The sequence below is a fragment of the Lissotriton helveticus genome, chromosome 12 (assembly GCF_964261635.1).
Source record: "Lissotriton helveticus chromosome 12, aLisHel1.1, whole genome shotgun sequence".
Taxonomy (NCBI): domain Eukaryota; kingdom Metazoa; phylum Chordata; class Amphibia; order Caudata; family Salamandridae; genus Lissotriton; species Lissotriton helveticus.
In genome coordinates, this window is record NC_136073.1 from 564385478 (window position 1) to 564410283 (window position 24806).

A 24806-nucleotide genomic window follows, 5' to 3' on the forward strand; every position below is an offset into this window, starting at 1 on the left:
GCTCATCCAGGGCTCCCCCGCACCCGCGCGCTCCATACCACAGCCGCAGACCCTACAAGCGGATTAACTCCTGCCGGACCGACCGATTTATTCAGGTACTCGTCTGTTTTCCACTTTTCTCTCCCAGGCCACACGGCCATACTCCCTCATACCCGACCCTGACCTCCTTCTCCCGTTTGTCTCCACAGCCGCTGCCGGACGATTCTTTCCTGCACCTCGAGGACCAGGGACACCTGTCTCCGCCTCGACTGGCCCACTCAGTCAGGTAATTACTTGCCCCTCTTGGACCCGGATCCCTCCCCAAACTATTTGCCGCCATGGACTGATCCCTGATCACCCTCTCCACTTACCTCCCCAGCCACAGTCCACAGCGCTGGACCCTGCCACGAAGACCCAACTTACCTCCACGGACCCACGCCGCCTTTATCGCTCCGGGTTGGTTGCACCACCGCTAACCCATCTCTAAACCAAGGTACATCGGGCACCCACGCGATCTTAGTCTCCCCAGGCCTTTCTCCGAAACCAGGCTTACCCTCCTTCCCTCTTACCTCCCCAGCTACAGTCTGCAGCCCCTGGACCCCACGAAGAGTACCCGGCCAGACTTCACGGACCCGCACCACTCATCCTGTCATCGGGCCGTCTTTTCCACCTCCATAGAGTAATTAATGTTACAGGTACTTCGCTCCTCCCCTTCCTTCCCCCCCCCCCCCGGCTCTCCCAGTACCCTTTCCTGATCCGACCCTGATTTCCCCGCCGATCCCAGCTCACCGAGAAATCAGTAGCACAACTGGACAGCCTACAGCTGCCCTGTCAACCACCCAGCCTCTCAACCAGACTCTACCTGCCATCCCCACCGCCCCCTTGACCGCTACTTCTGCGCTCTGCCTGCCCCCATCAGCAGCACGCGTAATTAAGGGACCCTCCCTCTTTCTACCCTTTGCAGACCCGTTTGGAATACACGCTCTCTACCTAGATCATGTGACACAGATGCAGCGCACATGCATTTACCCTTCCCCTACCCCAACCTCATTTCTATCCTTCCCTCCCGCAGCACTGGTCAATTGCAGTAACCCCGTCCTGAAGACGATCCCCTTTAAAGAGGATCGAAACGTTCGTCGACAACACACAGCGCAATCATGGGCGCAGTCCTTACAATGGCTCACCAGAACTATAAATTGTAAAACGTTATTTGACCAACTTATGTTTCAAGCCATTGTTTCTTACTACACTGTATATTATCTCACTCACTTCACATGCACCGTTCTCTGCTGTGCACCATTGTCACTTGCGTCGCCACCTTGTGTCACCTACACACACTGAGCACCAAGTGCAATTTGGGTTGCTTTTTTATATATGTCTATACAGTGCTGCTATAACTGTATACTTTGTTTATTATTTTTTTGCATACATGATGCTATATGCACTGCCAAGAAACTAGATTGAGTCTCCTTCTTCATTGCGGGTAATGCTGTCAGCATACACATTTAACCGCCTAAATAGTAATACCTTGTGGGATATTGTTTGTTTCTTATATCCTTCCACCCAGATCCCACTTTGGACTATGGATTACACTCCTGTTGTTTTTTACATACACATGTCAAACTGCCAGCATGCAAAAAAAAATACAAGTCAAAGAAAATTCGACAAGTAAAATCAAAAAAGTAATTCAAACATTGTCCAAAAATTACACCAGAAGTAAATGGTTGCTCCTTATCTTTTATTTTTGACAGTGGTATGTCGATATCCATTATGCCTGGGGAGAAATGTAATGAACTTTCTCCATTGCCCCGTCTCACACCGTTGAAGGCTAAAGTGTATACATGAGCGGTATCAACAACTTTAAAGAGTGCAGGTTCATTTGTTGCAACAATAAGACACAAAGTGACAAAAGTACAAGCACCCATTAAGGTACTGCTTCAAGTGTCTGTTTACTCAGTTTCAATACTGCTGCTGATACGGGACACTTGTGAACTACAACAACGAATGCTCATCATGAAATAGTAAGTCAGTACCCGTCATTGTTTCATGGATTAGAAAAATTTAAGATCATGAAATGCAACTGCTATCAATGAGGACATTTGTCCTGTTGCTCAAAGACATAGATGAATTGTATTTCATCTACAAGAAGCTGTTGAGAAAGAGCTTGAGACATTACAAATGCATGATATCATTGAGCAATATACTGGTCCAACTCTGTGGGTTTCACCCACGGGGGTAGTGTCCAAAAAATAGTGAAGGAGCTGTACACATCTGTGTTGATATGCGTCAAGCTAACAAGGCATTTGAAAGAGAATGGCATCTCAGTCACACATTACTTTTATATGAGACTGGTTTGAATGAGATTGTAAAGAGCCCGCTGACTGCATCTGTCCCTACATCACCAGTGCCGGTCATGGGCGCTTCTCTTCTCTCTTCACAGCCTCAGAGGACACGAGCTGGGCATTTGGTCAGAGCTCAACAACAACTTATAGAGGAGTTGTAATGTGCATATGTATCTGTAACATATTTTATTTTTTATTTAACAAGGAGGGAGTTGAATTGTATTGTGAGTTAGTGATGATGGGACCCTTTTGGTTCCTGATGGACTCTGTAGAACTGTAGAGTAAGTGTTCGGTGTGGTTAATAAAGTTCATATTTAGAATGTTGAGTTCGCAGTTACACGCAAAGGAATTAAGATGTGTAATACCAAGCTCGTGGGTGCAGTATTCATTTACGAGTACCTAGACTGGGAGAACACTACACTCTGTGCTATGCCTTTATAATTAGAAATTGATGGGGCTATGTTTGGGGGTTTTTCAAGCGAAGGTCCCTGGCAAACCGACACCTCTCAGTGCCAAATAGGCCTTTTTGTTTAGCAGTTGAAGGGGTTGAGAGCTGAAGAGCTACTAAGCCATATTTGGCTTCAACACACAAAGCACTCTGGAAGGACTTTGGTACCACAGTGTGCATCAGCATCATCAGACTGAAGTAAAATTGGAGTAGGTAGGTAATAACTGTTTAAAAGAGGGTGCCTCACAACCTAGTGACCTTGCCCTCCCACCCCATTCCAGACATATGACAACGATTCATATGTTCCAGGCTTTGTTCCAGAACTGAGGAAGCCAGTGCATTGGTCTGTTCTACAGATATATTTGGGCCTCTATCTGTGCAAAACTATCTGCTGAAATCATCCTGCTTCAAAGAGCAGTGCTCTGGTAAGCTGAAAAGGTCTTCAGAAACCTCTTAGTCAAAATGACCAAGTGCTGAATATCAAGTCCTAAAAAAGCATTTGTCTGAAGGGTTTTCCAGACCCAGAGAAGTCAGAAGCATTTTCTATTCAAGAAGAAATCCATTTTCATATGTGAGGTACTGGCAAGAACACAGCAAACCTGTGTGGGTGTGGGATGTTTTGCAAATCATTTTGCCAAGAGTGCTGAACATTTGGACCTTACCTAGAAGTCAGTCTAAAGATTGATAGAACTTTAGCCAGATGTAGGACACTTCCAATTTGAGAGTCGCAAATTGCGTTGTTTTGAGACTGACAAATTGGAATTTACAACAGTGTCTCAGACACTGTTTCCGATTCCTAATGGGGTCGCAAATTGCCTGCCCCATTATTATTCATGAGGCAGGTGCAATTTGCGACCCCCATTGGGAATGGCTAGCACTCCAAGGGAGGGTGGCCTGCTGGGGTCAGCAGGCCACCATGTCTGTGACTGCTTTTTCAATAAAGGAAAATGGGAAGCATTTAAAAAAGAAAAATGAAATGTTACTGTTTAATTTTTACAGAGTAGGCAGTGGTCAGCGGGACCACTGCCTGCTCTTAAAACATATTTTCAATGCCAGTCACAAAGGGAAAGGGGTCTGCTGGGGACCCCGTCCCATTAGAGAGTGACTTCCCACCCATTTGAAATGGGTGGTAAACTGCAAGTGTTTTGCGGCCACACAACAATCTTACGTTTAAGTGTGAGTTGCTATTAGGAAGGGACGCCCTTGGTACCCCGTTCCTAATAGCAAGTCCCAAACCCTATTTTGCGAGTCGGTACTAGTTCACAGACACGCAAAATAGGGTTTGTAAATAGGGCAGACCTATTTTGCGGTCGCAAAGAGGCCGGTTTCCCATTTGCGACTGTAAAAAATGGTCATACATCTGGCCCTTTGAAATCAATTTTGAACTTTTCCATAAGGTGTTCTTAGATGATAAATATGCATCAAATTATGGTCTTTGACTGACCACCAGCCCATCTGACTTATTTGAAGCACTCCAGTGGTTACCTGCACCTGTTCCATAGAACAGACTGAATGGACAATTGGTCCCTAAATAACATTTCAGAAAAATCTATAATTTGTTGCATCATGTTTCCCCGTTTATGAATTGAACGTTTTTTTATACAAATTTAACTTTTCCTACAATTGTTGATCCCTTCATTCTACTTATGTTGGGTTTCGACTTTTCAATCATGATTGTAATGTTGTCTATCTGTGCTACTACACATGAAACCTCAAATATTTTATCTACAGGACAAATGAAAATTCCGTTTGAAAACCTATTTTCTACTGTCTGGTGGGAGAATGGCTCAATAGACCAGTTTCCACATTAATCATAGGCAGTAGCAATGTACACACAATCTAGGCTGTAGTTGAAGGGAGAGGGCGGTGCCTTGACCTAGGAGATGTCTAGATAATTCAGGTACAATTGGATACTCTTGGGACCTGCTACAGCTCAGGTTGAGTTTAGCAGAAATGCCTGGTGGTATAAACCCAGGGTTGAAGCCTCCAGGAGCAGTCCACAGTAAAAGGGCTCCAATAAAAAGGACAGCTAAATCACAGAGAGCCAAAGACAAGTGAAGAGAGAATTGGAATGGTGCAGGCTTTAATATCGAGGCTAGCATGTACCACCAGATGGCTTGGAACAACTTTGCAGTGTTGGTACTTTAGAAGGAACCTCTTTATTACACCCACTCTGGGACAGTCCTGGATAAGGCTGGATCTGAGCTAAGATGAGGATGTTACATAATAAGTAAGCAAATGAAACAATACATCATCCTGAACATGCTAGCCCCATAGTTAAATGAGCAGAATGGACCTGGAGTTTGTAAAGACCCAGATACAGTGAACCAAAAATTTCAAGGACTAGCCACTTACTGCAGAAGCATAGCTCTTATTCTCCTAGGTGCTCCTGAAATGTGAAGCCAAATAACCAGAGATGTTCTGGGTATAAAGGAAGACAAAAACAAGGGTCCACCTCAGAGTAACTGCACCTGCATTTTGTGCGTGTGAGACTTTCCTTTATGTAAGCCTGATCTAGAGCACAGTCTGAAGAAGGGCAGGGTCTCGCCTTCTAAATACATACTTTGGGAATAGGATACTTAAAAAATATGTACGTACAAAAATTAAAAACTTACTTTCTCCATTTCTTCCAAGTAGCAGTCTATGTAGTCCCTAGGCTTTCCAGGGATAAAAGTCTTCTTATGCTCTTCCTGAATACTCCTCAAGAATGCATCGACTGTCTCTGCGTTTTTCAAAATCGTTTGATGGGGTAAAGGAAGTCTTCTTACCAAAGGGATTGCATTGTAGATCTAGAACAGATGAGACAGAAAAGATACAGCTCACAACAAATATCAAATTGGAAGACAAAATGACTTTTGACTGTGAATGATCCAACCCCAAAGCATTGCTTCAGGAATTAGTGTGCTAAGAGCAGTATGGCATCTGAAGTTCTGAGGTGACCTGCAGGCTGGTACTGTAAATTAAGGTCCTCTGTATACGTAAATTAATGGGTAAGTCGTTGTATTACTTTATAGGGCTTAATTAGTAATGTTACATGACTTAGGTACTGCTGTAAACAGGATAACAAAGGTGAGGGGTTCCCAAAGGGATGTGACATAAGAACCATTTCTAAGAAACCCCACAAGAGCCATGAACTTTGTAAATAAGAGTGAGACATAATATATGTGACATATAATCCTGTGTTTCATGAATAGAATTATGCTGGGAAAGGAATATCCAAATCAGCAAGCAAGAAAATATTTAATAGTTTAAGAACCACCATTATCTTAGGCCATATTGAATAAAACACTTGACAAGGTAGAGTTAAAAGTAAATGACACCTTTAGTGTTTGCTATTGCTACCCTTTATTTATTTATTTAATTTATGTAATGGTTTTGTAAAGCGCGTAGTAACTCAAGGAGCAGGAGCTTTGAAAGTCATGTTTGCAAAGGGTGATAACTTGGGTTTTCAAGTAGAATGAAATAGCATGTTAGGACGATATATATCAATGGTAAACGACTGGTCAATTGTTGGTGTCATCCCTGTGTCACTACTTCCGGTGATGTACCATTGCAACTCCAGCAGGCAGGCACTTGAGGGATGTGAAGGAAAGAAAAAGGGTACCGTAAGGCCCTGGTTCCTAATCTATTTTATAGTTTGTTTTCTTTGCTTTGATAGGGCTCAGTCCTGGTGAGCCATTGTCCACTTAAAGTGCTCGACTTGAGCTTGTCTCAGGTATTTATTGGTAACCTTAGAAATTAATTTAGGAAGGTTGTGTGTGTTTATGGGATTTTATTTTAAATATGATTGTGGCTGCTTTGCGCTGATCAATATAGAAGACATTATTTTAGTCCAATAGTCCACTTAGATAAAAATTATAATAATGATTTGTTTCTAGATAACATTTCACATCTAAGTGTTGGTGTTATAAATAGGTGTTTAATTCCTAAACTTAATAGCACCTAATTCAGTGACGTTAAAAGAGTGAAAGGCTATGATTGCCCTGCCTGGATTTAAACCTGTCATATGGAAGTGACCGATTTAGCTGATTAGTTAAGTCATCGAGCCAGCTGGATAACATTAGGTTCTGACAGCTGGTTTGCTTGATTCTTTTCAGAAAGATACACATAAAACTGGAGTCCTCAGTGATGGACAATATTCACAGGTGCCGCTGGATGCCTGTTGCGTACTAAAAGCAGCAGATTTAGTCCATCAATGTCCAGAGGGCATATCTATGGCTTGCCCTACATTGACCACAAGCCTGTTGTAAAACAAGCACCCTTGAATTTCCTCAATAATGACTTGTGTAAAGGAAGGTAGGCGTTTACTGTAAAGCTTTGGTCTTTTCAGGTCGAAGCCTACTAGACAGTGCAGGTGGGCTAAAGACATCTTGGGGACATTCAGAAAGCTGACCTAGGAATGCATTCCGCCTGTTGCTTACTATTAGCTGTGTTGTTTGTAACTCACGTTTTCTGCCTTCTATTTGCTGTCTTTATTTCCTTTAGCCTGTCCAACTTAAGTTCGTCCCTCCTGTTGCCCAAACCTTGTTTTTGGCATTCTTCCACAAAGTTGGTTTGTGTAAACAGGCCTTTAAATCTTTGTCTCATCTTATCACATTTGCTGTACATTCAAAGACAGAGGTAAAATATTAAGTTATCTCTTCTGCAGGAGCATGGTGTTTACCTTTCTTTCTATGACTTCAAGGTGAGAGAATATATTTGACAATACTGCTGAGTATCAATGTAAGAGGAGATGGTGTAGGAAGATATTTTTTTCTAGGGCACAAAAAATAAAACGTACTGTACTGGTGTTTCAGAATATATCAGAATTAGTACAAATAAACCAAATTTTTTAGAATTCTGAAGTGTGGTGGAAACAAATATTTGAATAAGATCAAAACACATCCATACACTAGATGATGACATTTGCGCACATTATAATTTTTGTGCAGTCAAACTGTATTTTGGTGCAGATGTAATGGCCATTTCATTTGAAATGTGTTGTCTTTAATGGCAGTACACTACCATACCATGGATACTCCACACTACACCACTCCACTCTATGCCCTTTCACTCTATGCCACCCCACTTTACGCCACTCCACTCTATGCCCCTCCACTTCACGACAGGAAACGCCACTCCATTGTATGCCCCTCCACTCCAGAACATTTACCCTACTCCACTGTACCCCACTCCACTTCAATTTATCCCACTCCACTCCAATGTGCCCCAATCTACCCCACCCCGCTACAATTTACCCAAATCTACTCCAATCCAATCTACCTCAATATCTATCCCACTCATCCCATCCAATTCACCTCACTCCACTTTAATCTCCCCACTCCAATTTACCCACCCCACCCTACCCCACTTCAATTGAACCACCCTAACCCAATCTACCCCACTCCAATCTACCCCAGTCCACTCCACTATTCTCCAATCTACTTTACACCACTCCAATTTACATCACTCTAATCCAACCCCCTCCGCTCTAATCTACCCTCCACTCCATTCTACCCCACTCCACTCTGCCCCTGTCCAATTTACCCAACTACATTCCAATTTTCCCCACTCCGCTCCAAACTCCACTGTAATCTATCCAACGCATCTCCAATCTAATCTACTCCATTTCACCACGATCTACCCCACTCCAATCTACCACAATCTACCCCACTCCAATCCAAATCTACCACACTCCACTTCACTTCAATCTATCCCACTCCACTTACAACCACTATACTCCACTCGAATCTACACCACTCCACTCCAATCTAACTCACTCTGCCCTAATCTTTCCCACTCAAGTCTACCTCATCCCACTCCACCAAAATCTACGCTACTCCAATCCACCACTTCCCAATCTACCACATTCCAATTTACTCCACTCCAATCTACCCCACTCTACCTTACTCCACTCCACCCCACCCCACTGAAATCTACCCCACCTTACTCTACCCCCACTCTTCCCCACTGAAATTCAACCCACGCCACTCCAACTACCTAACTTCACTGTGCCCCATTCCACTCCAACCAACCTCACTCTAATCATCATCGCTCTTCAATCCACCACACTCAAATCTACCCCTCTCTATTTGAATCTACCCTACTCTAATCTAACCAATCTACCCCACTCTACCCTAATGTAATTGTCAGTTTTTTTATTGTTGCAGTTAAAAAAAACATAACAATGTATATCCATACAATAATAAAATATGTATCTATATGATAAGATTAAAAACCATGTGTAGCTATAACATTAAAATCATTGTTAAGAAAGCAAGATCCATTTCAGGGAGAGAAGAGGAGATACAATTAGCTATTATGGATCTCTTAGGCTAAACAGGAGGAGGAGCAGAGACAAAGTACTTCATATAGTGCAAAAAGATGTTTTGTGTAACAGCGAACACATTAGGATGTACACAGAAAAGAGGGTGATGGCTGGGTCTAAAGATCCTTTATCAAATGCCCACACTGATAAAGAGCTGATAAGGGGGCATTGCCATGCAAGGAGAGTGCAAGGGGGAAAGAAATAAAAAAAAGGAAACAAAAAAAATCTTATCATGCAAGCCCAGTTAGCTCAATATATACCCTTCTCCTTGCGGCACCCCCTATGTGCAAAAGGAAGCTGAAGTGTGTAAACAGCAAGAGCAGCAGAGGCAAAGTGCTTCATATACGGCCACATGCATCAACCTATTTAGGAAGTGCAAATGGTGCGAATCGGTAAATTCGGCCGTTTGCACTTCCTAAATAAGTTTTTGGGATGCATCATACATTTTTGTGAAAATCGCTATTTTTAACGATTTCCAAAAATGCGATTGCTTTTAAGGAATCGCAAATTTGCGATTCCTTAAAAGCAATGCATGATTGTTTTTCAAATTGCGAATTAGCAATTAGGGGGTGCAAATTACCACGAGGTTGAACCTCGTGGTAATTTGCGAAAAGTTATGGAAATGCTCAAAAATGCATTTTTTTAACTTTCATGTTACAGACACACATGTCCTTAGGACATGTGTGTGTGAAACATGCACTATAAAATAAATTTCAAGGGTGCAGGGGGGGGTCCTTTGGACCCCCCTCTGCACCCTTGCAATGCATCAACAAATTGCGAATTGCAACAAAAAAAAAAGCAAAACGCCATTGATTCCTATGGGCCTCTAGGCCCATAGGAATCAATGTAATGCCATTCCTTAATTGCGATTCGCAATTAGGGAATCGCAAATTCCGAAAATTAAGAAATCCTAAAACAAATTAGGATTTGTTGATGCATAGGATTTTGCAATTCCTAAATTACGATTCCTTAATTTTCGCAATTTAGAAAATGCAAAATCCTACAATGATGCATGTGGCCGAAAGTGCCGAAAAATCTGGCACATTCGTGTGTTCACGGAAAACTACGTGACTGCAGAGTGTAAAGATCCTTGTCAAATCCCCGAGCAGGGCACTGGCATATGTGGAGGGTACAAGTGGGGAAAGGATTATTTAAACAACAGAAAGAACCATAAACCGTCCCAAACTAGTATGGTCTAGGATGAACAAAGAGAAATAGAGGGCCATGATAATATAAAAAGACGATTGTCTACAAAACTGACCACTCAAATAAAAATCCGATTAATGATTCCCCCTGTCCCAACTGGGTGTTCTTATCAGTCCGAGAGCCCCATGGCCACACAGCTGATATGATCCAGGTTTTCTGTGTACAATAATTTGTTATCAGCTTTTGGGCAGAGGTGAAATAATGAGGCTCAGGATATTGTGATCGAAGCTGAGCTTTAAGTTCCTTGACGAATTTCCTGCACCTCGATAAGGCTCTTGCACCCGATTGTGTGAAGCATAAAGCTGATCGACAGGTATGAACCGCCTGCGTCAAATAGGTTGGCTTTAGCAATGATCTCCTAGAGGCATCTTGCTTTGGCAAGCAACACAGGCGATGCAGCCATGATTCATGCCTAAAGTTGCATAACCTGCACGCCCCTCTTTCACCCTGATGAACCCATGCCAGATTGAAGTCAACTACTAGTAAGATTAATAGGTCCATATACAGGATTTCTCTGCACATCTGTTCGTTAATGGTTTCTGGTAAGTATTGCTGTGGGCCTGGCTTCCCTACCAGGTAGGAGTTGTTCAACGGAAGCAAGATAACAGAGGTCTTTAAGGAGGATATATCCTGGCAATTCAAGATCAATTTCAATTGCCTGTTGGGGTTCCTCATTGCTTGCACTCTGGGTCCAGTGGAACGAAGGACGGTGACCAACCTGCTGTGCTCTGCCTCCCAAGCCTGCAAGCCTGCAATCACAGTTCGCCGGACCCGCTCCGCGGGTCCCGTTTCATCTGGTAACTCTGCGGGGGCTGTGGCCGTGTACAGGGCTGCGAGCGTGACGGCAGGGACTCCATGTACCAGGAGTCCCTGCGTGGCCAATTGACGACACCTGGCCCGCTCTCCCTGGAAGCCACGCCCACAGCGCACACGTATATATCCAGTCCAATAACCGCGCACGCGGAATGCGTGCGGGACGGCGCCGGGCGAGGCCCGGGCCAAGGGCGGGCCCGTTTGTGCCCGTTCGTGACCAGTAGTGACCGGACCGGGCCACCCCTCTTACTTCTTCCCTAACTCATCAGTACGCTCTTCTGGGACTTCAAGGCTGGTCAGGAAACACGGAGAAAGTCCTCGCTTGCCGGCGGACCGGCAACTGGAGGTATGGAAAAATTTCTCATCAGGGCGAACACCATTATTGACTCTGAAAGCAACATTCTTGAGAAACGTTTGTCCAAAGAACTGTTGTCTACCAAGAGATCCTCCCTGGGGACAATATCAAATGCGAAAACTCCTGATAGACCTGTTGATATCATTACTACTGTAGTGGCTGACCAAAACCCTCTCCCTGAAGCTGATAATCAGGCTTCAGCAGACTTAGACATTTTGGTGAATGAAATCCTACCTGAAATCAACCAAGTTCTTGATATAATTAATGTTTCGACTGCCCCTGATCTTGAAGACACTTTTAATAACACAATGTCTCAGGGGGTAAAGGAAGGGGCTACTGCTAAACGGAAAAGATCTTATAACAAGAAAGCTGGTAGTAAATCGAAAACAGCAAAGTTACAACATGACTCCATCCCCCAACCCATGAACTTACCAACAGTCATGTCCAATAGTGAGGTCTCATTGGAAAGTTTGGCGGCCCTATTTAAATCTATTTTATTCCCCCTAGAGGCCAAATTGGAAAGGATAGAACTCAGATTGTCTATTATAGAGAAAGCCACTGCCTCTATTCTAGCCATTTCCAAGCCCAGTAATAGGAGTACTTTACATATCACCCCTACTAACCCAGGCATTCAACAAGCTAATGAGGTCCAACCCCCTATCTGTCCCCCCATAGGTCCCACTGTAGTCCACCAAGATTCCAACCATGATTCTAATCAGGGTAATAATGTACCCCCCCAACATCTACCTGGTCTGCAACCCCGTAAGTCTAATACACTTGGATTAACGGCTGATGGTATACAAGGGTCTCCAATCAAAGCGCCTAGAGCCCATAGACCACGACTGCCCGATCTTCCCCTGGAAGCAAACCGCTATATGGTAGTTTTAGCCGGAGCCCCCACCTTGGAAACAGGCGAAACTGAAACTTTTAGCTACCTGAAAGGCAAAGTAGTGAAGTGGCTTAATTGGAATAGACCGCTCCCGGCCCATCTCCACAATGAAATTATAATGGTAAGGAGGGTACCATGGCTAGGTAAGACGGCTAAATCCATTTATGGGGATTGCATTACGGTTAGTTTCAGAGACCCTAGAACAGTATCCCATATCTGTGCGGGTTTTAACAGGTCTCTTGATTCAACCATTCAGACCCTCCCAGTTTCCTTCTTCTTTCCACCTAACCATGTAACCTATGGCAGAGGAAGATCTGATTGGACAAGGGTTGAATGGAGGGGTAGACAAAGAAGGTATGATACTGGCCCGGTTATGCTGCCTCAATATACCCCCCAGTATAATCCCTTTTTTGATAGTAATCGGTATAGCTGCCTGGATAGTCTAGAGGGAGTTGATTGACTACTCCCAACTTGTGATCTAAGGTCTTCCCCGCCTGAGAGGGCAAACGGTTTATTGAATGGGGAAGTTGGGGCTAAGGCAATACGTCGAGATGAGTGCTTGTTAACTCCCACAACTCCCAAAAGGTTGCCTATGGCACCCCCTCTCCAAGTTAATATAGCGGATATTCACCATCCACAATTTGCCTTGGGTATGTCCGATGAGCCGTTAACTACCCTGGTTCCTTCATCTTATCATGAGCTGGCAGAGCAGGTACCGGTATCTAATCACCCAGGTTTTAAATTGGCCAGCTGGAATATTGCCGGTTGGCGGTAGAGGTTGTCAGCCCTGGGCTGGAGAGAATCCATCTCCGGGTTTGACATCCTCTGCTTACAGGAGACCTGGTCTACGACTGATATTCAATACGATGGCTTTGTTTCATATAATTGCCCAGCGCAAGACCCTTCCATGGGTAGGGCAAAAGGAGGGCTGTTGATTTTGCTGTCTGTGCATTTCCCAGTACGTGTGGGATCCCATTCCACTGTTGGTTCACACTCACAAATACTTAGGTTACAATGTAAAGGGGGCCGGGACACTCTGTTGATTAACCATTATAATAATACATTTGACCCCACAAGTACCCTTGTTGTAGATGAACTTGAATCAGCTATAAATAAAATCGGTAGTGACACGCATAAGCCATATGAAATTATTTGGGGGGGGACTTTAATATTAGATCTTGCCCCTACTCATTTACTAATGTATGTGGGTACGATGGGGACAACGGGGAGAATCGGGCTCATTTTACCCATACTGCTTATGGCGACTCCCTTAATGCCCTTCTGTTAAAACTCGATTTGGTTATTCATCAACCAGCCTTGGATATTGAGGGGAACATCGTTCCTACTTTTACGGGGAGGAACTCTGCATCCGTTATAGACTATCTGCTGATATTGGCATACACGATTCCCCTCTGCACGGTCCCGATTATTGTGGACTTTGGAATTAGCGACCACAATGCCATTACTATGTCAATCCTCATTTGGGGTCCTAAGACAAGTTTTAACGGTAGGATTGCTGACAAGATCATTCCATGTAGGCAAAATGGCATCCGGATTAAATGGTGTGGAAATAATTCCGATAAATTATTAAGAAAAATCGTGGGAGCAGGTTCTGAAGTCATAATCCGTTGTCTTGAAGCTGATGCCACCCCAAGTTGCATTATAGTCGATTTTGAGGAACTTGGTAATATAATTAAAAAATCCCTTACCATCACCAAGGGCATAACCAAGCGGGCCATGCTAGGGTGGTTTGATAGAGCCTGCACGTCTGCATTACAAGATCTTAAGAAGGCACTTTCCAACCACCCGAGAGATAGGGATGCCGTAATACTCTTGAGGGCTACATATAAACAGGAGTTGAAGCGTAGGAAACAGGAACTAAGAGAACAAGCCTGGGAGGATCTGACTAAGGCGGCAGCACTACGGGATTGTAAGTTATTCTGGAGCACTGTTAACAGCCCTTTCCTCCAGAAGGATGAATTCCCAGTTTTAACCGCACAGGTTAGTGAGGACAGTTGGGTCCAATATTTTACGGGAATATTTGACCCTATCCGTGAGATCCAGGATAGTTCCTGTGCTAATTCCATCAGACACAATCAACCATTGGGGATTACCCTTCAAGAAGTTGACCTGGCAATCCGAAACAGCAAAGGGGGGAAAGCCCCAGGACCAGATGGGGTACCGGTTGATCTATACAAATCCGATCTGGCCCTGTGGAGCCCCCTACTGACCCAGGTGTTTAACGCTGCTGTAACCGATACTACCCCCTCTACCTGGAGTGAATCTGTAATCCTGCCAATTTACAAGAAGGGAGATCGAGGAGAGGCCAAGAACTACCGCCCTATCTCCCTCCTGGACTCTTCGTTAAAAATCATGAGCAGAGTTCTACTGTCACGTCTTGAGGAATGGGCTGAAACTAATAACATCCTTGCGGCCTCCCAATACGGTTTCAGGAAGGGTCTTGGCACTATTGAGCAGTGTATCAATCTAGATCTCCTAACTGGGAAATACACTAAAGCCAAACAGGGTTCTTTGTTCCTTTGTTTTGCGGACCTCTCTAGTGCCTTCGATCTGGTTGACCATGCATTGTTATGGTCAACCCTACTCGAAATGGGAGCCCCGGCAGTGATCATTTATTTTCTGGCAAGACTCTATAACAACCTATCTGCCCAGATTCGCTACGGCCAGGAGGGGGAATGCACAAGGGAGATCAGGGTCAAATCCGGCATTAGACAGGGTTGTGTTTTGGCACCGCTGCTTTTTTCCCTTTTTATAAACTTCTTGGAGTCTGAACTGAAAAACATGCAAGCTGATGCTCCACAAGTCGAGGGACAACCTATCCCGGTGCTGCTCTATGCAGACGATACCGTTTTAATCTCAAGAACCCCCATAGGCCTCCAAAAACTTATGAACCATTTATATGATTTTATACAGGGGAAGAAATTAAAAATTAATAACTCCAAAACCTTCATCATGGCTTGCGGGAAAAAGGTGAACCAACTTAAATCTTTTCATTTTAAGGAAAACCGAATCGAGGTTGTGAACAATTTTTGCTATTTGGGCTTTACTTTTAATAACGGTGGGTCCTGGACCCCAGAAGAACACAATGTTAAAGCTAGGATGGGCAAGGCTTCCCTAGGTGTATTTCGTTTTGCTGCTAAACTGGGAAGCCGCCCCATACCTGACATGCTGAATGTTTATCGACACAGGTGTGCTTCTATTGCCCTTTACGGCTCAGGGGTTTGAGGACACAGGTCCCAAAAGGACTTGCAAATAGTTGAAAACATATTTCTTAAGAGACTCCTATGCCTTCCATCCTCGGCATCTATTGAACTGACCCATAATGAACTAGGGCTGGATTATTTATCCGACTTAATCGGATTGAGACCCCTAATGGCCTGGAGGTCTATTTGGTCAAAGGATGAAACTGACTTTACCAGGGGAATAATACAAGACTGTTTACGCCTGGATAATGCCTACCAGATCCCGTGGCTAAAATATGTTGTTTCATCTTTTAAGGAACTTTTCGATCTGGATGTCCACGATAACCCCGAGTGTGCCACTGTCTTACCGAAGCAGGAGGTTAAAGGAGTCTTTTTGAGGCATAAACTTAACTGGCGTAAAGAACTTTGTAGTCATTACTCAACCCACACTTTCTATTCCTCAAATAAGGAAAAAGGGATTGGTATTCCTATGTACCTAAAAGTTATTACTCGACAGCCTCATCAGTATGTACTCACTAGGCTGAGATTAGGTATTGTGCATAACCTGGTGGCATTCCCGAGGATGAAAATCTATTCTGACACCCCCTGTCCGTGTGACGGAATTACTAAACAAGGCACGTTGCACTTTTTGCTAATATGCCCTCTGTATAAATCTTTGCGGATTCTCTACCTCAAACCACTGTTTAAGAGATACTCTGTGTCCACAACCGTCAATGCCATGACATTTTTATTTGCACTTGCTACCCCGGATATCTGTTTCTTTACTGCCACCTTTATTCTAAAATCAGTATCGTTTAGAAAAAGTTTGGTTTTTTAATGCTGTAAAAATGTAATCTCCTGATGTTAGACCATGTATCTACTTATTTTGAGTTTTGCATTTTTAATGTACAGTATTCCCCTGTTTTGTACTAATTCATACATGCCTTTTTAATTCTGTATACTTTTATGATGTTTTTATGAACAATCGAATAAAGTTTTAAAAAAAAAAAAGAAATTGCCTGTTGATTACTTTTTTCCAGGGCTTGTAGGAGATCACACCTAACTTTACCACTGACTCTTCGATTTGGAAGGAGGTGATGGCTTTTTAGGTCTGCCACATAGCGTTGCAGTGTGCAGCACTGTCGTGCAGTGCAAGACCTCATGTAGGGGCTTCTGAAAGCTGACCACACGCTCCTGAGTGTTGTTTTGTTTTCATCAGCTGCTATTGGCTATTGGTTGCATTTTTTTTAAAAACACAGCGCGCCATTGGTGAAAGGCGTGTGCATGTCCCAGCTTCTTTAGGAATGTAACCGCACCACGTCCCATCGGTGTCTGCTACGCGCAGCAGCGGCATTTGAGACGTTCGCTTTGCTGCCTCGCTCCCTGGCCCCCGCTCCTCTGTGGTGCGCGCGCATCACTGGTTTCGATTTTCGCCCCCGCTCCTCTGTGGTGCGCGTGCACCACCTGTTTCGATTCCGTGCTTGTACTCTTTCTCCCACCGTCGTCGCCCATCTTAGTCACTTCAGGGCCACAGGACCCCCCGCCCCAACATATACAACATCCCGCAAATAACACACAGACACAAGTGTTAAGATTGGGAAAACTTTGCTGCAGGTTTATTATTACATACAACATTATGTAATCACGGTGGGTTATCTTACGGACGATCCAAGGGGAGGCCGCATTCTCGCCACCTGCCCGCCTGTTGAGCCAATCAGCACAGTGGCGAACCACCCAACTGCTGCACCATTATGGTAATAAAACTACACACACCCCTTGCGGGGCGTATCTAGGCAAACCCTCGGTTGCACAGGCCCACAACCGCCTGAAGGACTACTGGGGCGCCGACACGAGTTCCTGGACCTCCCATGAGGTTCCAGGTTAGGCTCTGGCACCCCTATGTGCCCGCTGAAGTACATTGTTGCACCTCTCTGCTTCCGGATCGTCCTGTAACTCCGCCTGCAACGAAAAAGGAACACATTAAAAACTCCCTTATGAGCGCCTCCCCCAAGCTGACACTCAGGGTTAGAGGTAGGGAGGGAAAAGAGTGTCCCCGACGTGGAGTGCGCGACATCCGGAGCGGCAAAGAGGCCTGAGCAATGACGAGGGGGAGAGATATACCCCCCTCTCCCTGCCTGCCGCCCCGGACGCACGTCACCTGACCCGCCCACATCCCACCGGGCAACGCCTGCCCTGGGGAGGAGTGGCAGACCACATTACGGGACGGGGGCAGCCCTGCGCGACTAAGGGCCCGCCCTCCTGATGGCCACAGGGTGGCCTCGGGCAGGCGCATAGTCACTTCAGGGCCACAGGACCCCCCGCCCCAACATATACAACATCCCGCAAATAACACACAGACACAAGTGTTAAGATTGGGAAAACTTTGCTGCAGGTTTATTATTACATACAACATTATGTAATCACGGTGGGTTATCTTACGGACGATCCAAGGGCAGGCCGCATTCTCGCCACCTGCCCGCCTGTTGAGCCAATCAGCACAGTGGCGAACCACCCAACTGCTGCACCATTATGGTAATAAAACTACACACGCCCCTTGCGGGGCGTATCTAGGCAAACCCCCGGTTGCACAGGCCCACAACCGCCCGAAGGACTACTGGGGCGCCGACACGAGTTCCTGGACCTCCCATGAGGTTCCAGGTTAGGCTCTGGCCCCCCTATGTGCCCGCTGAAGTACATTGTTGCACCTCTCTGCTTCCGGATCGCCCTGTAACTCCGCCACAGCCCGCCCGGCTGCCACCGTCGCCGTCCGGGCCCCCCACCACTAGTGTCCCCGACGTGGAGTGCGCGACGTCCGGAGCGGCAAAGAGGCCTGAGCAATGACGAGGGGGAGAGATATACCCCCCTCTCCCTGCCTGCCGCCCCGGACGCACGTCACCTGACCCGCCCACATCCCACCGGGCAACGCCTGCCCTGGGGAGGAGTGGCAGACCACATTACGGGACGGGGGCAGCCCTGCGCGACTAAGGGCCCGCCCTCCTGATGGCCAGAGGGTGGCCTCGGGCAGGCGCATTTTCTCAGTTCTCATGGTCCCTCATCAGCTCCCTTTCCTTTTCTCTCCTTACTTCCCTCCTTATCTCTGCCCTCCCTCCCTCCACTGCTTCCCCCTCCGAGTCCTGAATGTTCCCACACTGTTCTTTCCCTCCTGGCCATGAACCTCCCCTCTCTCCCTCCTTCCTCAGTCCCAGGCATTTGCATTGTGTGCTCCTGAAATTGCGTCTAGGCTCGTGAGTGGGTTAAAGTGAGGTTCCCACAGCATGGCGAGGGTGGTGTTCTTCTGGGCAGGGGAAGGGTGGCTTGCGAGGGAGTGTTTCTGACTCAGGGACTGACCTCACTCACTCACTCCCTCACGCATGAGACTTGGGGGGGGGGGCGTCGGTGTCAGGAGTGCCTGTGGTCGGGGTGCTCGTGGCTGGAGTGCTGGTGGGTGGAGTGGAGCTCTTGTGTCACTGTGGGCCCCAGCATATCTCACGGATTGACGGTTGCCCCTTAGCCCTCGAGTGGAATGAGGACTTTCGCCCAGCTGCTTATTCTACTAAGCAGCGCCTTCCTACTGCACTGCCGAGGTAAGAGAGACCAGAGGGCCGGGTGGAGGTCAGGGGTCATAGTCTCACCTGTCACAGATCTCGCAGACCACCCGGTGTGGCCGCTACCTCAAACCCACTGGACACCTCGCAGCCTTGTGGTTGTATATAGCGCTGAGCTTGCCACTGCCAATGTTATGGCTCTTTATAGGTCGAGTCATGGCACAACATTAGGTGAAACCCTGTTAGTCCTCATTAAACATGACCACTGGTCTCGTCTTATGTTTCACGGATAGCTCTCTCTCATGATTGTATGTTCTGTACTACTCCTTGCACATGGCTACATCGACACCATGATTGCAAGCAGCCGCAGCAGTTCAAAAAAGCAGCACTGGAGGTGCGGGTGACTGTCAGATTGCACTCTGGAGCGAGAACGGTGAATACGAGGCACAGAGCCTTCTTACCATAGCGTGTGTGTTCCATGAACGCCCCCACGCATGCACACAGCTTACCCAGTAACGCGGGATTCAGTGACAGGCGCCGGTCCTTTGCGCCCCGCTACCTGGCTGACATCTAGTATTTTCCAGGGATTACTAGAGAGCACCTGAAGTGGGCAGAGCGCTGCTTCCCCACGGGCAGAGCGCCATCTGTGTGAGGGGCAGGCCTCTTTTGTGTCCTTTCACTCAGGCAGGCGTCAGCAGACAAAGACCTACCTGGCTCCCTCCATCAGAAAGTCAGCCGGCACCAGATGACGAGCCGTCGATTCGCCAGATGGGCAGTGCCTGCCGGCAGACCCACTCTCACCGGGGAGAGGAGCGCTGCGGAGGGGCGGCACCGCCCCTCCCTGCCCCAGAAGTGCACTATTCAGGGGAGCGGGAGCGCCCCTTGCTCCCATACCCGGACTGTAACTCAGCGCTCCAGCAGCAATACCGCGCTTTAGCAGGAGTTTAGCGCCGCCGCCACTACTCTGTGCCTACGGGGCACTCTTCGCGCGAGGGTTAGCGCCCACACCCCATCCTCCAATACAGCGCGCTATCAGGAGTGTAGCACCACTCTGTGCCAATGGGGCACTCTTCAGGCGAGGGTTAGTGCCCACACCCCCATCCTCCAAAACAGCGCGCTATCAGGAGTGTAGCGCCACTCTGTGCCTACAGGGCTCTCTGCGCGCGAGGGTTAGTGCCCACACCCCCATCCTCCAATACAGCGTGCTATCAGGAGTGTAGCGCCACTCTGTGCCAACGGGGCACTCTTCGTGCGAGGGTTAACGCCCACAGCCCATCCTCCAATACAGCGCGCTATCAGGTGTGTAGCGCCACTCTGTGCACACGGGGCACTCTTCACGCGAGGGTTAGTGCCCACACCCCCAACCTCCAATGCAGTGTGCTATCAGGAGTGTAGCGCCACTCTGTGCCAACGGGGCACTCTTCACGCAAGGGTTAGCGCCCACACCCCCATCCTCCAATACAGTGTGCTATCAGGAGTGTAGCGCCACTCTGTGCCAACGGAGCACTCTTCACGCGAGGGTTAGCGCCCACACCTTCATCCTCCAATACAGCGCACTATCAGGAGTGTAGCGCCACTCTGTGCCAACGGGGTACTCTTCACGCGAGGGTTAGCACCCACACCCCCATCCTCCAATACAGCGTGCTATCAGCGCCACTCTGTGCCAACGGGGCACTCTTCACGCGAGGGTTAGCGCCCACACCCCCATCCTACAATACAGCGTGCTATCAGGAGTGTAGCGCCACTCTGTGCCAACGGGGCACTCTTCACGCGAGGGTTAGTGCCCACACCCCCATCCTCCAATACAGCACGCTATCAGGAGTGTAGCGCCACTCTGTGCCAACGGGGCACTCTTCACGCGAGGGTTAGTGCCCACACCCCCATCCTCCAATACAGCGCGCTATCAGGAGTGTAGCGCCACTCTGTGCCAACGGGGCACTCTTCACGCGAGGGTTAAAGCCTACATCACCATCCTCCAATACAGCGCGTTATCAGGAGTGTAGCGCCACTCTGTGCCAACGGGGCACTCTTCACGCGAGGGTTAGCACCCACACCCCCATCCTCCAATACAGCGTGCTATAAGGAGTGTAGTGCCACTCTGTGCCAACGGGACACTCTTCACGCAAGGGTTAGCGCCTACATCACCATCCTCCAATACAGCGCGTTATCAGGAGTGTAGAGCCACTCTGTGCCAACGGGGCACTCTTCACACGAGGGTTAGCACCCACACCTCCATCCTCCAATACAGCGTGCTATAAGGAGTGTAGTGCCACTCTGTGCCAACGGGACACTCTTCACGCAAGGGTTAGCACCCACACCCCCATCCTCCAATACAGGGCTCTAACGCTCCGCTGCAGCAGTAACACCACACGCTATCAGGAGTGTTAAAGCAGCGGGCGAGCTTTAGCGCCCCTTGGTCTAATGGCACGAGCGCTTTCATGACATTACTCCTTTGCCGCACTGTAGCGGAAGCGTAAGAGCCAACCACACACTCAAGTGCCAGCGTTAACACCTCCAAGCCTCAATAGCGCGCCTAAATACCACTGACTCACCAGACTGTTAGCGCCTCCCCGTTCCAACAGCAGATGTAATGTAAATGCTAGCACCACTCCCTCTCAATTTCGTCTCTATAGGCATCATACATAACATAACTGTGGATCTGTAAAGCGCTGGTTCACCCGCAGGCATCTTGGCGATGAATAACAGATGGTTATTGTTAGCCAACTCAATGGTACTCATTTTATCGACCTTAGATGGATGAAAGGCCAGGAGTGGACTTGTTAATGCTTGTTATCCTGGCCCTTCCTTCACCAGAGTCGCTGCTTCATACCTGACTCCTCCTTTTTTTTTTTTTCCGTACGTATAAACTTTATTCGACAGTTAAGTCATAAAAGCATTCCATAAAACATCCAACAATTACAAAATAAAATAACATAACCAAATAAATTTATATAAATATTTAAAATGTGATTAAACTCCAGATGGTTACCGTCGAATATACTAGTTAGATAAAAAATACCATCTAAAATTGTTTAAAAGGATTCAAATTTACAATTTATTCAATCAGACGATCACTACTTTACATTTAAAAAGGACATTATTTTTTTTTTCCTACACTTAAGGAGTTACTGGACACCCTGCTCTCCTGGCGGCTCTGTGTGACCGCGCCTATCCTAGCTTCGGAGATGGTTCCTCACGGCGGGCCTCCTGAGCCCCCACGGCCAGATGTGATTGTGCCGCCGCGGGGTGCGGCTGGAATTATCCTGGCGGAATTGGCCCCGGCTCCGACCGCGTCTGCTGCTGTACGGAACTTGATGGCGCCTCCTCCTCCTGCGCTACCTTCGTTCTCTCGGGCCCGGGAGCTGGATTTTACTTGGCCTGGCCTTCATGACTCTCCCGCTTCCTTTCGGTCGCTGCTGCCCGGCGATGTCTCCTGTGCTGGCCCAGATGGGTCGGTTCTTCTGGACATATCCTTGGACTTGTGCCCGCATCGTTTGCTACACTTCGTGACTTTCCTGGATCGTCCGTGTTCCACTTTACGTGCCTTTTCCGGACTGCCGTTGGATCTTCCTGCTGTCTGTCTCCTGTTCTTCGTAACCTGGTCCTCGCTGGATCGGACCGTTTCCACTTTGGACAAACAAGGACAGGGCTAATGTATATTGGCATCTGTGTGCGGTAGTCTTGCACTGGTTTGGATGGTCAACCTGTCCCGGTATGGTTCTGTGTGATTGACTGGTGCCCCTGGACTTTAACCCGATGTTCTTTGACTTCCCGGGGACTTGGCTCCTCGACTCAGGCGGGTGGCTGGGTGCGTTTACTCCTGTCTCCCGGCCCTCCCCCGTGTATGTCTGTGTGTGTTTCCCATCCCTCGTTTCCTTCTCTTCCCTTCCCATTTTTGTCTTTGTTTCCGACTTAACTTTGCTCCGCTATATTTCGGGTTCTAATTAGGGCGACAGGCACGCTGCGGGGGGGTAGGCCGTAGCCTTCTGCAGGGGTGCAGGGTGGGCTTTAGGGGTGGGTTGGGGGGGGTCTGTCCGTATTGGGGGGTCTTTTTCCTCCCTTATTTCCTTTTTTTTTGTTCTATGGCTCTTGTGTGTTCACCTTTTCCGGGACTCCGTCTCCTCCTGTATCCCCCTGGGGAGTTTCTGTGACTTTCGTATTCCGGTATGTATCTGATTATAGCTCGCTGGGTAATTCGGTATCGATTTTTGCTATGTCGCTTGCCGGACTCTATTATCCTGCTTTCACTCCTGGGGGTGCGTGGTTTGGTGGGAGTCCCTTCTTTCGTTCCCTTTTTCCCTCTCCCCTTTTTCCTCCTTTATGGGGGTCCTTTTATTTTGTTGGGATGCGTATCGTATTGTCTTTTATTATGTGGGCCTTTTTGATCATGTCTCCTCAATTTGGGTGGGGGCGGCGACGGGTAGGTGCGGTTTGATTGATGCCATTGTCGTTTCTTTATATTCCGATTACGTTTATACTCTTTGATAGCTATGTTGGTATGGCCTCTTTTGTCTTTCTGTGACCGTAAGATGGCGGCTTGCCGCGGCCCCTCCCTGGTTGTTTCTTGCACGGCCCATGATTCTTCTGTTTCCCCACCCCGCATTAGAAAATTAACCTTTTATTGTCCTGTTCTTGCTGATTGCTCGATGCTCCTATTGTTTCTCCTGTGCTCCTGGTGACATATCCTGTTGAAAATTTGTTTTTCATTTACTACGTTGTCTACCATGTGGTGGCCAGCCCTCGTGGGTTGTAGGCCCGTATTTGTGAGCTTTCTTTGTACAATAAAGGTTTTCAAAAAAAAAAAAAAAAAAGGACATTATGAAGATGTTTTTACTTTAGTTTTACTAAACTGGCAAGGTCAAGATAGGGCACTATCTTTTTGCTATAGAAACTGCTTTGATCTGATAACCCAAGCCCATTTTAAAAACTTTGCTACGGCTATGGCAATGGGGGGACTAGAATCTGTACATAGAATTCTTAGTGCCTCTACGTATCTGCGGGCACCAATTAATTGACAAATTGGTTTCACCCACTTCTGCCGAGGTGCTGTGTATAAGGGACAAAAAAACAAGATATGGCTTTCAGATTCTTGTTGTTCCCTACACCTAGGGCATTTATCATCAGTTGTACCCACCCATTTTGCTGTAAATAGCCTTGTCGGAAGGGTACCTACCCTAAATTGAAAATAAAGTTTGCGGTCAAATGGTTTCTCTATAACGTCCCAATATTTTTCCAGCACTGGACGAGTCTTGAGTTCCAAAAAACGACCTGTAAGGTGAGAAGAGAGGCCTTTTGTACATGTTGCTAGATAGATCATCTCCCAGTATCTCGCCTTCAGGTTTTTTTTTAAGGGAAATACTGCATTTGAGGGATCATCCCACAATTCTCTCATTCCCAAGTTCACTAACAGGGATCTAACTTCCTTCAACCAACTTGTTTTATGGAAGCAATCCTTTTCCAAAATATCCTTTAGTCCCCGAGCATAGTGCAGGAGTTCCTCAGTGGTCCACAGTCTACGCCAGTACAATAATGGACGTAGGGTGGCCAAATTTTTAACAGAATTCCTACCAAGGTCCCACAACAGTGGTGTTAGTGGAGTACTTTGTGGGACGCAAGTAACTTTCCGCAAAAATTCATTTTCTACTAATGTCATTTCAATTTAAAACTTTATTCGGATAAAAATAGCATATCCATAAAAGTACAAAAACAGCAAATGTAT

General features: G+C 46.9%; 1 protein-coding gene across 2 annotated transcripts in view; it reads right to left on the minus strand.

The window, feature by feature from the left end:
* Positions 1-24806, minus strand: part of LOC144798443 (cytochrome P450 2D17-like) — a 670897-nt gene that overhangs the window by 363877 nt on the left and 282214 nt on the right. For both annotated transcript variants that reach the window (XM_078669319.1, XM_078669317.1), the window contains exon 5: positions 5385-5558. In XM_078669319.1, the coding sequence (XP_078525445.1) occupies positions 5385-5558 (174 nt within the window). The remainder of the gene's footprint in view (positions 1-5384; positions 5559-24806) is intronic.